At 35.4% G+C, this 14,994-nt stretch overlaps 1 protein-coding gene across 29 annotated transcripts in view; it reads right to left on the bottom strand.

The window, feature by feature from the left end:
- The window catches only part of ROBO2 (roundabout guidance receptor 2), a 1,427,252-nt gene that overhangs the window by 106,697 nt on the left and 1,305,561 nt on the right, over positions 1-14,994 (bottom strand). For all 29 annotated transcript variants that reach the window (XM_070071923.1, XM_070071922.1, XM_051859424.2 and 26 more), the window contains 2 exons: positions 9,345-9,469; positions 4,496-4,667 (listed from right to left, as the gene is read on the bottom strand). In XM_070071923.1, the coding sequence (XP_069928024.1) occupies positions 4,496-4,667; positions 9,345-9,469 (297 nt within the window). The remainder of the gene's footprint in view (positions 1-4,495; positions 4,668-9,344; positions 9,470-14,994) is intronic.

The raw sequence follows: 14,994 nt of genomic DNA, 5'->3' as shown, positions 1-14,994 counted from the left end.
TCCAGGCCAGCTCTCTGCTGTGGCCAGCGAGTGCAGTGGAGGATGGCCCAAGTGCTTGGGCCCTGCACCCCATGGGAGACCAGGAGAGTACCTGGCTCCTGCCATCGGATCAGCGCGGTGTGCCAGCCGCAGAGGGCTGGCCACGGCAGCCATTGGAGGGTGAACCAATGGCAAAGGAAGACCTTTCTCTCTGTCTCTCTCTCTCACTGTCCACTCTGCCTGTCAAAAAAAAAAAAAAAAAAAAAAAAAAAAAAAAAAAAGAATACTCTTTTCTGAAAAGGTTATCTTGTATTACAATCTACATAATCTAAAAAGTCACTTGGCCTAATGCTCTTTTTGTTTGGTCATGAGCTTCTGTAAACCCCAGTTTATACAGTGATCTATTTCCCAATCTATACATACCAGCTTTATCAGCATTCACAGTTTTGGGAAACACAACATTAAAATTAATCAGGCTTTTCAGAGCCTTCTATGAGAAAGCTTTTGAATTTTAATTAGAAGTTACAACATAGGACCTCCATGTATCATGATATTGTGAACTTCAATCTCTCTAAACCTATGACATCATTCTAAAACTCTAAGGAAAACTTTAAAAAAATGTTTATTTCCAAAACAAAAGGAGCTATTAATTTCACCAATTTTTTTGGTAACATTCTTCACTTTCAAAGTAAAATACTCTTAAAAGAATGTGGAAGCATGATAGTATAGGAATTCTGACACATCTGGCAATAATTGGGCAAACTTTCTAAGTTTTATGGCATTTAATTCCTTTTGGGTCAAAAAAAGACCACTGCACAAAATGTTATGATCTTTTTTCAAATTAGTGGGAATACTGGTCTGCATTATCTTAAATGATGTTTCTTCTTTGTTTCAAATGAAATAGGTATACAGATTCACGTAAGTTCTTATAACTGTTTTTTATTGTCATATCACTGAAATCATTAGATGAAGCCAAAGGTTGTCGAATTAGTTTTTTCTTCTCTGTTTTATTGTCCAAAGGAGTAGTAGCTCATCATCTTTGGAATGAATTTGATCAATAAAGTAATTGAAAACCTCCTGGCCAGAAGGAATTTTCAGTTTCAAGGATGTGATGGGTGAAAGATGACCACATGCTTCCCTGACACTAAGGCCAAAGGTTAAATGAACGTTTAGGGTTTCCAGTGATCTGTGAACAGCTCCATGATCTTCTCTAAATATGCATTATAAATCTTCAATAAACTGTTCGTATATGATCACGCCATGACATTTATTGTCAATATAAATACATTTCACCTCCTCTGTCCTTTTAGATTCTATTGGTTCTTCTCACAGAATTCTCAATGTAATTTTCTAATTTTTGGAGAAAAAATGATAAAGCTGACAAAAAAAAGAAGAAATGAACAGTGCCCATGAATTAATGAGGTCTTTTAGAGTATTTTGAAACTCAAGTACATTTGAAATATCTTAGCTCAGTCTATAATCAGTAAAATTATCACTCAACATAGCACCTCTCATCATCACTAGCAATCTTATATGAACACTTGAATTAAAAATATTTCCAGAAAACGAGTCTCAGTGCAAAAATGGAACAGAAACATTGCTGTAGATGGAATAATCACTTGTTTCTCTGAAAATGGCATATGCTTGCATTCTACAATGGAATTTCAGTTGGCTGGGATTATTCTGAATCATACCAAAAATATGTTCAAAATGAAAATAATGGCTCTCATTTTATTAAATAATTAATAAGCCTAAAAATCAAAATGACTAGTCTGAATAGAACCTGAAGTCAACATCTAATGTGGCAGTGTAACATTTAGAGTTATTTGTGTGTGTGTGTATTTAGGGTCTTGAAGCTGGACTTCTTTACTGTAAAAATCCACAACTCTAATTTCCACCATATGTTTTTTGTTTTTTATTACTATAAGTAAAGATTTCATGCATTCTATAGGTACAGTTCCAAGAAGACAACCACACTTCCCTCCTTACCCCTTTCCCTCAATACCCTCTTCTCCCTTCCCTCTCTTCCTTTCATTAGCTTTTCCAAAGACATAATTTTAATCCACTTTACAGTCACAGATTTAATTTACCACTAACCATAATATTCAGCAAGTAACAAGTGGGAAGTCCACAGTTCCACAGGATTATAAACAAGGACTAAAAACAATCGTATCAAAAAATGTCCATTTCACTCCTACACATGTGAATGTTTTCTACAAAAGTATCTAGACTCTGTGATGGTTACTTAAATACAAAACAATGTAGGAATGAATATTTTAGCCATCACAGTCATCAGAAAATTTAAACCTGATCATCTCTCTTTTAATTTGGACCTCAGAAAAGCCATAAAGCCTACTGTTTGTGATACTTTCCCAACTAAGTTTTCAAATGTTTTCCTTTTCATTGCATTGGACATACTTCTGAATACCTACCTGTTTCATGAATCATATCAATCACATAAACTGCTTCTTGTAATTCAACTGTTTGCTTTCTACAAGCAGTTTGTCTTTTTATTTATTTATTTATTTATTTATTGACAGGCAGAGTTAGTGAGAAAGACAGACAGAGAGAAAGGTCTTCCTTCCGTTGGTTCACCCCCAAAATGGCCGCCATGGCCAGCGCGCTAAACCAATGCGAAGCTAAGAGTCAGGTGCTTCTTCTTGGTCTCCCATGCGGGTGCAGGGCCCAAGCACTTGGGCCATCCTTCACTGCCTTCCCAAGCCACAGCAGAGAGCTGGACTGGAAGAGGAGCAACCGGGACAGAATCTGGAGCCCCAACGGGGTCTAGAACCTGGAGTGCCGGCGCCGCAGGTGGAGGATTAGCTTAGTGAGCCACAGTGCCGGCCACAGTTTGTCTTTTCAAACACAATTTCTTCACTTAGAAGGACTTCAGGGTTTATTTTCTATAAAATAATATAAGGAGCCAGATGACAGTAGATATCTTAAGCATTATATTTGCAATGTTTCAGACTAATACAGAATAAAACTTGGACTTTGTCCAGAATATCTTACTTTCCATGCAGACGTATCTATGGATTTTTGCTGATAGAGGAATATATAGAAGTTTAAAAAAATAAAAAAGAGAACTTTAAAAAGATTTTAAAAATTACCTTTTATTCTTTAAAGAACTACGCAGGTATGATAGATCAAAGATCTTGTCCATCTAAAGAAGAATTTCTCATCACTGCTACCCTTGAACCTGACTTCTCCTTTCAGTTCCCTAGCTGTAAGTCTCTGCAGCACCAGCAGGTGCAGATGTCAACGACTCACTATCCCCACAGCCATTGTTTGTCTCTTCTATTTATTCCTATTCTTGACATGGTGCTGAATCAGGCTTTATCATGAACAGATATTAAAAAGTACTACCTTTCTACTAATTTTAAATGACCTTTTAATCTACATGTAAATTTGAACTGCATGAAAGCACATCATATTTCACCAGCACAGACAGAAAAGAATCAGAGAGACCACCGACTAAGGCTCTGATATCTCAGAAGCCAGCACTGGGGGATGTAGAGGGAAGAACAAAACCAAAACTCCTCATGAATATAGGAGAGCAAGAAAGCACGTTCAATTTAAGACATCACAGAAAGTGATCAACTTTATGCTCAGATGTTTATGAAATACCAAAACTCCCAAGTCGTTAGTTGTAACAAAAAGGTGCTATTAAAAAGCACGCTACGCACAGCCCTACATCCTTTTCAACTTTTCAATCCATGATTGTAGGTGCCTCAGTTGAGATTCCAAGGACATATGTGCAAATAAAAAAAACAGTAATTTTGGCATCCATTGGCACTTTGGAAGGCATTTAATTAATTTAACTTAGTGAATGTATAATTAAAGTCATAAGAATGTCATAATGTGATTAGCTAACTAAAATTCATCTCTGTTTCACTGATAATATTAATTTTAATAACTCCTCCTCTAGTGAAGTAAGATTATTAATATGTATTAGAAGAAATCATGTCAGTATAAGTTTAAATAAAAATACATAGATTACTGTTCTAAACACCAGTAAATGTCATATCATTTTTTCCTTCTTTTTAAGATTTTTTATTTGAAAGGCAGAGTTAGAGAAAGAGAGAGAGAGAGAGAGAGATCTTCCATCTTTGGGTTCATTCCCCAAATGGCCACAATGGCAGAGCTGTATCAGAAGTACAGCATCCAGGACCTGAAACAGCACACATATGGGATGCCTGCACTGTAGACCGGGTGGCGTAACTCACTATGCCACAACACTGGTCCAAGTATGATATCATTTCTTTAAGATAGTGCATTCCTATATTTTTTAAGAATATAATTGAAAGCCTTTGATGTTTTTCTTTGGGAAAAAAATGAAATTAAATTAGGAAAATCAGAAACCATTAGAAAATTTTTACCTTTCCTTGATTCAAACTCAGTAGACAAACATTGAGCTAAGTGAATAAACAAATCAGAAAATCCATATGGTCAATATGCATCATGAAATTAGAGTCAAAATTTTTATAAGACAAATTTAGTAACAATAATATCTTACCATCAGTAACTTCCAGTTGTGCCTTTGCTAAAATGCTTCCTGCCACAGTTAAGGCCTGGCATATGTAGTAACCTGCATCTGAACGCTGAATGTTGGTAATGGTGAGGTCTCCAGTTGGCGACACTGAACATCTACTGTTGGGCTGCTGGGGTTGGTTTGGGAAAAGTAGGTTCTATGGAAACAAAGAGTCTCATCAATATTCTGTTCTTACTCAAAGGAAAATAATGCGAGCAGCAACTATTAACATTAATAGACAATCACTAGAAAAAAGAAAGTACATGTGTTTAAAAATGCATAGTACTGAAACAACTAAATGACACCCACTGGATTTCACTGGGAAATTTTTTTTTTTCCCATATCATAGGAAAATAGTATGTTCCAAGAAGTTTGCATGCTATAGTTGAAGGGATAATCACCTGTATTCTGAAAAATACTCTCTATATTTGGGTTCTGTGTTTGGCCTAGCAGTTAAGACACTGTTTCAAATGCTCAAGTCCCACATCAGAGTGGTTGCGTTCAATTCAAGACTCTGGATCCCAAATCCTGTTTTCCACAAATGCAGACCACAGGAGGCAGTAGGTGATGGCTCCAGAAGCTGGGTGCTGAACACCTGCGTTCAGTTCCCAGCTCCCAGCTTGAGGTCCAGGCAGCTCTTGACACTGAAGTAATTCGTGAGAAAGACAGTAAATGGCATCTCTCTCTCACTCTCTCTGTGTGTGTGTGTGTGTGTGTGCGTGTATGTATGTGTGTGTTTGTCTCAAGACTTTAAAAAATAATCTAGGTATTTACCTCAACAATTTATTCTCCTGGACTTTCTACTAAATTATTAATATCTTTGGAATATGATTTCTAATTCTGTAAAAATAGAATAATGCTTATCTGATATCTCCTAAGATACTGAGATGTTCCAGACTGATGCTTTACCTATATTCATGCTTTATAAGCTTCAAAGTAGTAAAGAATGCAAAATATAAGGGCTAGCATTGTGGCTTAGTTGGTTAAGCCTCAAACTACAATGCTAGCATCTCATATTGCAGCCAGTTCTAGTCCTGGATGCTCCACTTCTGATCCAGCTCCCTGTTAATGTGCCCAGGAAAGCAGGGGAAGATGGTCCAAGTGCTTGGGCCCCTGCACCCATGTGTGAGACCCAGAAAATGCACTGGGCTCCAGGTATCAGTATGGCACAGCCCCAGTTATTGTGGCCATTTGGGGAGTGAACCAGTAGATGGAAGATCTCTCTCTCTCTCTCTCTCTCTCTCTCTCTCTAATTCTGCCTTTCAAGTAAACAAAAATTAATGTTTTAAAATGCAAAATACAACTTCTGATAATAGTTTTGAATACTTGGTGGATTCAATTAAATTTAACTAAATACTTCTAAATTAAATACTTCTAAAAATATTCAGAAGTGTGTGACTGAGACTGACACAATGATAGCCAAAAGTACCTCTGGTATAAGGTTTCTGCAGTCTGTAACAGCCTGAAGGGGAGCAATGAACAAACACTGCAATCTAAGTAAGATTTTACAAATCACTGAAACTAAAAAGAAGCTGCAGAACATTTCTGAAAATATACTTGTGAATTTAAACAATTTCGTAATAGTGTTGTGAAGATTAGCTTACTATATATCTCCTATTAAGTTGTATACACTGTCTAATTACAAACGTTTAAATGTTCTTACATGAGAGCAGTAACATTACTGAGGGTGACCTCTGTTGCTTTACTAGTGTTCAATTAAGAAAAACATTTGGGTATAATAAATCATATTGAGATATGTTTTCAAGCTGGATTATAAATAAGGACATATCAATTTTTATGTTGTATTTACTTACAAAAAAGAACATTATAACCCTCTGGGATATGTTTCTCAATATAGTAATTAATTTTCCAGGTTTGTAATTAAACAGTTTCAATAAGTTGCAATCAGGAGGTAATAACATTCAATTAAAGGCACAAGACACATTTTCACCTTAAAATGTTTTTACCCTTGAAGTAATACCAATGGAAGAGGATAAAATAGGGTATTAACACTTTTCAATTACGCTAAATGACTTTAATCCTGCAAATGATGTCCTACTTTAATTAGAAGCTCTTCTCTTTATTGCAACATGATGGATGTCCACTTTATTAGATTCAAGCGTGACACTATAAGCCCACTTTACATAAACATTACCATGTTATTAAACTCCTTCCAAAAGGAGTGATGTTTGCTGGTCTGTCAGGAATATAATTTCAAAATGCTGTTGCTCTCTTCTGAAATTTGTATTCCTATCTAAGGGTAGACGTTTCCTATATATGAAACATAATTTGAGAACAAGCTAATTCTCCTGTGGAGTTCAAATATATTACTGAAATAAACCATCTAACAGAGAAGGGTCTAAATTTTAAAGCCACTTGAAAATGATACAATAACTCAAAGTGTGCACTTTCCTACAATTAGCCATTAGAATACTAATTTACATAGCACTAATACATCAGATGGGCTTAATTCTCCCTGGGATCTCTTCCTTTCTACAATGTATTATAAGTCCACCTTCTAAATGATTCGTTGACATGGAAAATGGCATTTGATTGAGGTTAACCCATCATCTTTATTCCCTGCTTGCATGACATAAGCAAAGAAAATGGATTACAAGCAAAACCCAGGAACTCCATAGAGCTCTTCTTGCCTTGAAGTGCCTGGCTGTCCTATTAGTGCAAATTGGCATTATCAGCACCTATTGAGGAATATGGACCATTAAGTCTAGGCTTTTAACTCTTTCTACCGCTGGAAAGTCATAGATCACTACAAAAATTGGATGCTGGAGACAGTAAGACCAATTTATTTTCCTAACATCCTGGTTCATGATTTGAAAATTTAAAATTTGTTCAAGCAGTTCTTTTTTTTTGTTCTCAGTCTGTTCTCTGTCCCTCTCTCTCTGATGGGAAGGAAATGGTGAAGAAAAGAAAACTAGACATAATATTATAATTAAATCAAACTAAACCTAAATAGAAACTTTGTGTAACTCTGAGCAGCAGTATCTCTAGAATTGCATGCCAATTTGTCAACAGAAAAAAAGGAATGCTACTTCATCATTATTTTTCTCAAAATCATTTTAAAAATACTGTATCCCATTTGCATATCATCTGCTTATTGGACTATAGGATCGAGATGTATTTTATACAATACCCTCTATGCAATGTGGAAATGTTATAATAAGATACATGATGATGGCTTTCACTAAATACATGGATGGATTTAAAGAATAAATTTGCAATAATCAAACTGTTTTACATCATTATATTTACTAGCAGGTACATCACAGCATCTTCAACTTCATAATATGAAAAGCATTTGTACATATAAACCAACTTATTTGTGTAATCTCCGTGACTTAAAAGAAAGGGGTTTTATCTTCATGTTTTAGATTAAGAAAAATGAGCTTCAGCAAAGGTAAATAGAACTACAAAGACTGAGAGTCATATGAAGAAAATGGTTTTCAAATTCTTCTTCAGGGTTGTGTTTATGTAATGTGATTTCACACTCACTTTGGAGTCATGGATGCTTTTATATGAGATGAAGTTTTAATTGAAAAGTCAAGGAATTCTAAGTAAAAATCTCATACTTGCTAAATGATAAAAAAAAAAATTGGGACTTAGGGTCTGGAACAGGTCTGATGTTGGACAAAGTAGGTGCCATCTTCCCTTAAATTCTAATCACCAACTCATCTCCTCCATAGCACAGAGGAAATGATTCCAGTGGGGAGGAGTGTAGAAGGGAAAAAGAACTGAGTTCCAAATGCTAACTTGAGGATGGTACAGGAATATATAAGAACCCACAATGAGATATGATGGTGGACCAAAACTTTCTAAGGCTGTTCTAGTGAGGTAGACATGTGTGAGTGCTAATCAGTAGCTTCTCTCAATGTATCTTAACATATTTTCCAGCTCTGACAAAGTTTCTGGATTTCATGGAATTTTTAATGACTTCCATTGAAAGTGAACATGGATTAACAACAAAAGGTGCTGAGGGAGAACACAAGTAGAGTTCTTGTTGAACTACATGTATCCTCAGGAATAGTTCTGCAGAGCCTAGAACGAAAGTATGGGTTCCTCAGGAACACACAGATACAGTCTTAGGCAAAGGGCATAATTTCCAATTTATACTTAGGAGGAAATTCTACTTACTGTCTCAAACCTAAGCACCTGTCCGTGTTTTAGCCAAGTTTTAATGTAACATATTCAACAAGCTTTTTGCAGAAATTGAGAGATATCATTGCACTAGTGAGGACAAACCAAAGCATTTGCAAAAACAAGACAGGTGTTGGCTCTTTCTGGTACACAATGTGTTATCTCCTCTCTAAAACAACAATAAAAAAATACCCTTCTTAAGTGGAAGCATGACTAAATTAGTGATTTTTTAAAAGTCATTTATGCTGAGTGGGGATTGACATTCTAGGTCAATTAAGGGAAATAGATTTTGACTATTTTTCAGGAACCAGGGATTATTATAAGTATTTTATATACATTAGCTCACTTGATCATACAAAGCAACACACTGGAAAAAAGCAAAATTATCTTTACTTTCAGGAATTTTAAATAGATACAAAGGTTCTGGTTGGACTTTTCAAAATAATTTCATTACACTGGTTTGAACCTATTTTATATAAGACACAGAATTTTGTAAAGTTAACATTAGCACATAAAGAATGCTGTACTGGAACATCTGATACCCGCTTGTTTTAGAATTCTCTCATTTTTTTTTTCAAAGAAGAGACATTTAACACAGATGACAACAGAAGCAAGGCAAACTGTAAGGAGCCCCAAAGAGAGGAGAAGTGCAGAGACGTCAGTAAACAGGCCTCACACTCACCTGGCTTCCTTCTTTCTGCCAAAAAACAGCTGGCTGTGGGTTTCCTTTAGTTTCACAGGGAAATGTCACTGTCCGACCTTGAGCAACAATCTGATCTCTTGGCCTAACCACAAATTGTGGAGGAGCTATAATTTAAAAGGAAAGAAAGTGTGTAAATATCAACTGTTGACAAAGAAAAAGATATCAAAGAGGAAATCTGGTACTAAATGGATTGCTCAGGGCCAGAGAGAGGCTACAGCTTTTGATTTACTTTCACACATCTCCCAAAACACAAAAGAAATGGAGAAAGAAGACTCTATCAAATGTGGAGAAACAAGTAAACTTATTAGCAGACATATCTTAAGCATAGTCCCTTGCAATCCTGTGACCTATAAGCTTGCATAGGAAATTAAGATTTATTATGATTCTAGCATTTCTAAGTAAAAACATGGTTTCCTAATTTGGTTCTGGTTATTGAATAAACACAGAAATAAAATCACTCCTTTACACAAACTCTCCTTTGTCTAAAATCAATCTATTGGCAAAATGGATTTTCTTGCAATATTTGCAAAATATTGAGGTACAAGGATACCAGAAGGAATAACATATGAACTCTATTCTTGAAGTGCTTATATTCTAGAATTCAAGAAGAGAAGGGTTAAATACATTGAAGAATTGAAGAGAGGTTTAGCATACAAAATAACTAACAAGAAATGTATTTAAGTGGCTAATTCAGTTTAATGTATTTCATTTAAATAGATAAGCATTAGTGAACAATTACTAAGTTCTACTGGGCACCAAAGACAGAGGGAAGAAAAGCTTTTATCATACTGCCATCAAGTAGTGCACAATCTAATGGAAAATAAGACAAACAGGGGCCAGCACCGTGGCGCAATAGGTAAATCCTCCACCTGCAGTGCCAGCATCCTGTATGGATGCTGGTTCTAGTCCCAGCTGCTCCTCTTCCCATCCAGCTCTCTGCTATGGGCTGGGAAAGCAGTAGAAGATGGCCCAATTCCTTAAGCCCCTGCTCCCACATGGGAGACCTGGAGGAAGCTCCTGGCTCCTGGCTTCGGATCGGTGCAGTTTCGGCTGTTTCGGCCATTTGGGGAGTGAACCAACAGAAGGAAGACCTTTCTTTCTGTCTCTCCCTCTCAATGTCTATAGCTCCATCTCTCAAATAAATAAATAAGTATTAAAAATGGCTTCAAAATTAAAAAAAGAAACAAACAAACATGAAGACAATGATAACTTACAGAAAACTGTGCCAACAACTATATAAGATGATGGTAAGTGAAACCACAGAAATATTCTCAGATCACAGTGGAGAAGCACTGAAGTTACAGTACATACAATACATGTGATAGAGTTCAAGCGAGAGAGGGGTCTTTTGTGTTGCGGTAGCCAGGAAAGGCTTTGTGTAGGAAATGGATGTTATGGAAGCTTTGACAAAACAGCAGCATTCAGATAAGTGGGAAAGTAAACACATTGCAAGCAAAGAGCTCACTGAGCAAAATATAAGAAGCAAGAACACATGCAACATACAGAATGTAACTTGGCAACAATGGAGGGCCCAAGTTATATCAACATCACTGGTTATAAAACCAAGCTTTTATTCTCCCTCTCCCTAAGTTGAGATAGACAATCGGAATTTTTGGATACATACAGTATGGGTAGGTGGGGTGTTTAAGCAATTAAATAAGGGAGTTCGGTTGGGAGACTAGTAAAGTGCTATAAGCAAACATAATGAGACAAAGATGCAAGTCATTCAGAAGAAATGAAAAGAAAGGGATAGGGACAAAAATCCCAAGGAGGTTCAGATTTAAATGATAGAGAAAAAAGTGAAAACTAGTACACAGTGTAATGAGTTTTCACATGGTCATTTTTATACCAATATCCAATTCTCTTACAGAAAAAAAAAAAATCTATTCTACGATTTTTACAAACACCTGTTTCTACTTTAACCGGTCACTTACACTAGAAACACAAGAACAAGGAAACACTTTAAAATTAGCTATAATCATTAGAACCAGGTATACACAGCAACAGTCTTAAAATCCAAACTGTAAAGGTTTCTAACAAACAATGTCCTGTAAAGACCTTCACCCAGAATTTTTTTTCAATCTCTTAGGAGTATATGAGTATAGATTCAAGCTCGGAGTAAAATATGGGGTAGCCCAAGTCCACAGCCAATTATTCATCCTTATAAGAATGATAGCACTGACAAAGCAACAGCATGGTTTGGATTTTTTTTTCCAAAACATTCAGTAAGATTTGTATTTACTTATGTCTTTGGTGCCCTGTTAGACTGCCTCCTAATTCAACACATGCAACACATACCCCAGGGACAAAAAGGATAAATCTACTAAGTTAAATTTTCTTTTATAACTGTAGATAACAGAAGACACACTCCAGCAGTACAGGGAAGCCAGATTTATGGACCTATTTGAACACAGTGTGCTTTATGTTGTATTGCTTTTTCATGATATTACTTGCTCTCCATACAATCTTCCCCGTATTTCTACACAATTCCACTAAATCAGCCAATACACTGATGATTTGTACCCATGTTTTCTAATGGGAATGATATAGTTCAAATAAATGCTATAAAATTGCTTCAGGAGAAACTCTTAAAATACTACAGTGTCCATTTTTCAGTAGAGATGTGAAGCCACTAGGCCTTTGTACAAAAAATACTAAAGGTTTAAGGTTAGTCTCTATCATTTATAATATTTTAGAAAAATGCTGTCTGTCTTGAAAAGTTGAAGAATCAGTGAATAGTTCTTTGTGCTTTGCAATCAATCCAGTGAAAGAAAAGCAATAGTGCCCATATGGACAGCAGCTAAGGGAGAAACACTGAGTAATTTAGTTTGTATCTTATCACTAGAATTTACAAAAATCAGCTATTTAATAGTCTTTAAGAAAAGTCACCTTTTCAGCTTATCAGTTCACTTGCAGTGCTTTGGGCCAGAAATAATTTAAATTAGCTCATATGAGTACTTAGTACAATTTTAGAGTCCCAGATGGACCATTCTGTCTTCCTTTGTCAATTTTTATAATTTAATAACTGATCATACACATGATTAAAATCATCAAATGAAATATTGAATGAAAGCAGTGAAAACATTTTATAACTTTAAATATTTGGTTCTTTACCTATCATCTATTTCCAATAAATTAACATCTATGCTTTACATATAAATACAGACTTACTTGAATTTGATTTTCAAACTTTTTAGAATCTTTTTTTTTTTTTTGCAGATAAGTATTTTGCAATATACCTTTGAAATCCAGATCCTACAACTCTCACACAACTGTTGAAATATAGTTACCTATACAGGACTGGAAAATCACCACACTGATGCATGCACTTTCCTAAAAATGATCCAATTCATCCATTTAGTCCCTCAAAAAATACTGGGTGACTAAAAATTATGAAACATTCTATGGGGTACACAGGATGGGAAGTTAGTAATAAATTGTGTTTGTCCTATGGCAAAGACCCCAAAGGAAATATAAAAATAAACAAATATAACAGAATACTGTTTGTTTAATAACGAAAAATGCAAGGAGCAATGGAGGAAGAAGAGTTGAACAGAATCAAATCAGATCAGTCATGGAAGAAAAAGGATGTGAAGGGTTGGCTACACTTGCTCTGTGTTTTGAAGCAAAAGGAAGAGTTCACAAGAAAAGGACAAAGTAGACACCTAGGATGAAGAACAGCATTTGACAGAGACACGTCTAGGTGATGTAAACAGGTAAACTAGTTAATGTAAACAATTTTGATAATAAAAGGAATTTGAGATAAAAGAGGTAATGTTAGATAGGGCCATACATTCATGCTAAAGGTTCAAAATTTTGCATCAAAAATTATGAACATCTAAGATGTTGAGGGATGTGTGTGCAAGAAACATAATCAGATGTATGTTCTTAGAAAGAATATTCTGGAAGCAATGTGGATAATCATATGACAAAGACAGAGGCAAAGGGTGTGAAAATCGTTAGTAAATTTGGGCACAAGAAATCCAATTGAGAATTGTTATTCATAGTAGTACCTAAAGGAGTCATATCATAACAAAGTTTAAAGGCAAAGACATTCTAAATATTATAATATTATCACTAATGATATAATCTAAAAAGGTCAAATTATAACTTTGTGAACTTTTCTCAATACTGAATTTTTAAAGACCACTCATAAAAAGCTATGGGTATTTGTGTTATTCACTCTATGAAATATCTTTTCATGTGATGTTTACAAAGGGACTTCAAAATGTTTAAGGAAAATGGAATTTCAAGATAAATTTACTTTGATGCAAAAATTTTGAAATCTATGCATAGTTTTTCAATAATACCCATTTTCTACGAACTTTTAAAATACTCCCTAGTATTTATTCCAGTTTATTATGAATATGCTTTATTTTTAACTTCTCCAATAGCTTCTTTTCATCAGAACACATGCCAAACTGACCTCACTGAAAGTTGAATCATTTTATTGTTCTTAAAATGAAAAAAAAAAAGCAGGACATTAAAAATGTGGAAGTATTTAACAAAGCAAAAAGTTTAGCGTATCTGAGTCTCTGAAAACATATGTCTTTCCCTATTGTTACCTAAAGTTGGACCATCAAAAATAATAACATCAATCACTTTTGCTTTTGTGGACTCTTTCTCTCCCTAACATCTTACACTGCAATCTTCGGTGAAGGGATATCATCTACAGAAACTTATTTTTAAGGCTTTTAAAATGAAAAACTACATCAATATTTCCTCTGATCACAACTACAGCTTCAGTCTTTCTGCCAGGTGGCAGTGAAATGGTTTGAAAAGAGCCCTCGGCTGATAGCACCAATAGGAGAGAGTAGACTGAGGTGACATTTTATCAACATAGTACAATAGCACCATGTGTGCTATACATAAAATGGATTTTTCTATGATGGCCTTCATTAAATATAAAAAAACCACAATTATGTCCTCAAGACAACAATTCAAAACACACATTTAAAGCCAACGTGCATGAAAGAGATTGAGTTATAAACTGCAGACAAATATACTAGTTACAGAAATGGGAGTTTTCCTATATATTTCAAAAAAACCCAGCAAAATTAGACAAATCTTTTCTAACTATGGTGTGATAACATACTTGCTTAATCTGCCGGGTGATTATACCTAATTGCTTTGGCTATAAGAAGAAATGAGCTTCAGCAAACACAGTGGCACAATTCAGTGTTGAATCAACACAGGTTGAAAAACAAGAGCTCTCTAAGAAAAGCATGTTGTGTGATAACCCAGAGAAGTAGACCCAAATATAACAAGGTCAATTAAGATTAGAAGTCTGGGAGAGTTCACTTGAAATTGTGTTTTGAGACTTTAAATACAATGCACAGTGAATTAGATTTGAGTTCTGCTAAATTATGCTTTGATACTGCATTGAGCCCAAGCTGGCTTCAATCAAAGTCACGCTACAGCTCTGTTATGCTAATGCCTGCTGGTGAGAGTGAGTGGGTGATATGGAAATCAGATGGCTGAACATGAGTAGGAAGCATAGGCCATGCATGAGGTGGGCTTTGAGACGAGGGGATGGAGGACCCTAAAGGTTAATCACATCATGTTCAGAGTTGTTTCTACAGGAAAATATGACTGTGTGTGGCAGGCATTAACATGGAGTCAGTCAGCG

Source organism: Oryctolagus cuniculus, chromosome 4, assembly GCF_964237555.1.
Source record: "Oryctolagus cuniculus chromosome 4, mOryCun1.1, whole genome shotgun sequence".
In the NCBI taxonomy this organism is placed as follows: domain Eukaryota; kingdom Metazoa; phylum Chordata; class Mammalia; order Lagomorpha; family Leporidae; genus Oryctolagus; species Oryctolagus cuniculus.
The sequence above is the reverse complement of the archived record's forward strand: the minus strand, read 5'-3'. Positions and strand labels throughout refer to the sequence as shown.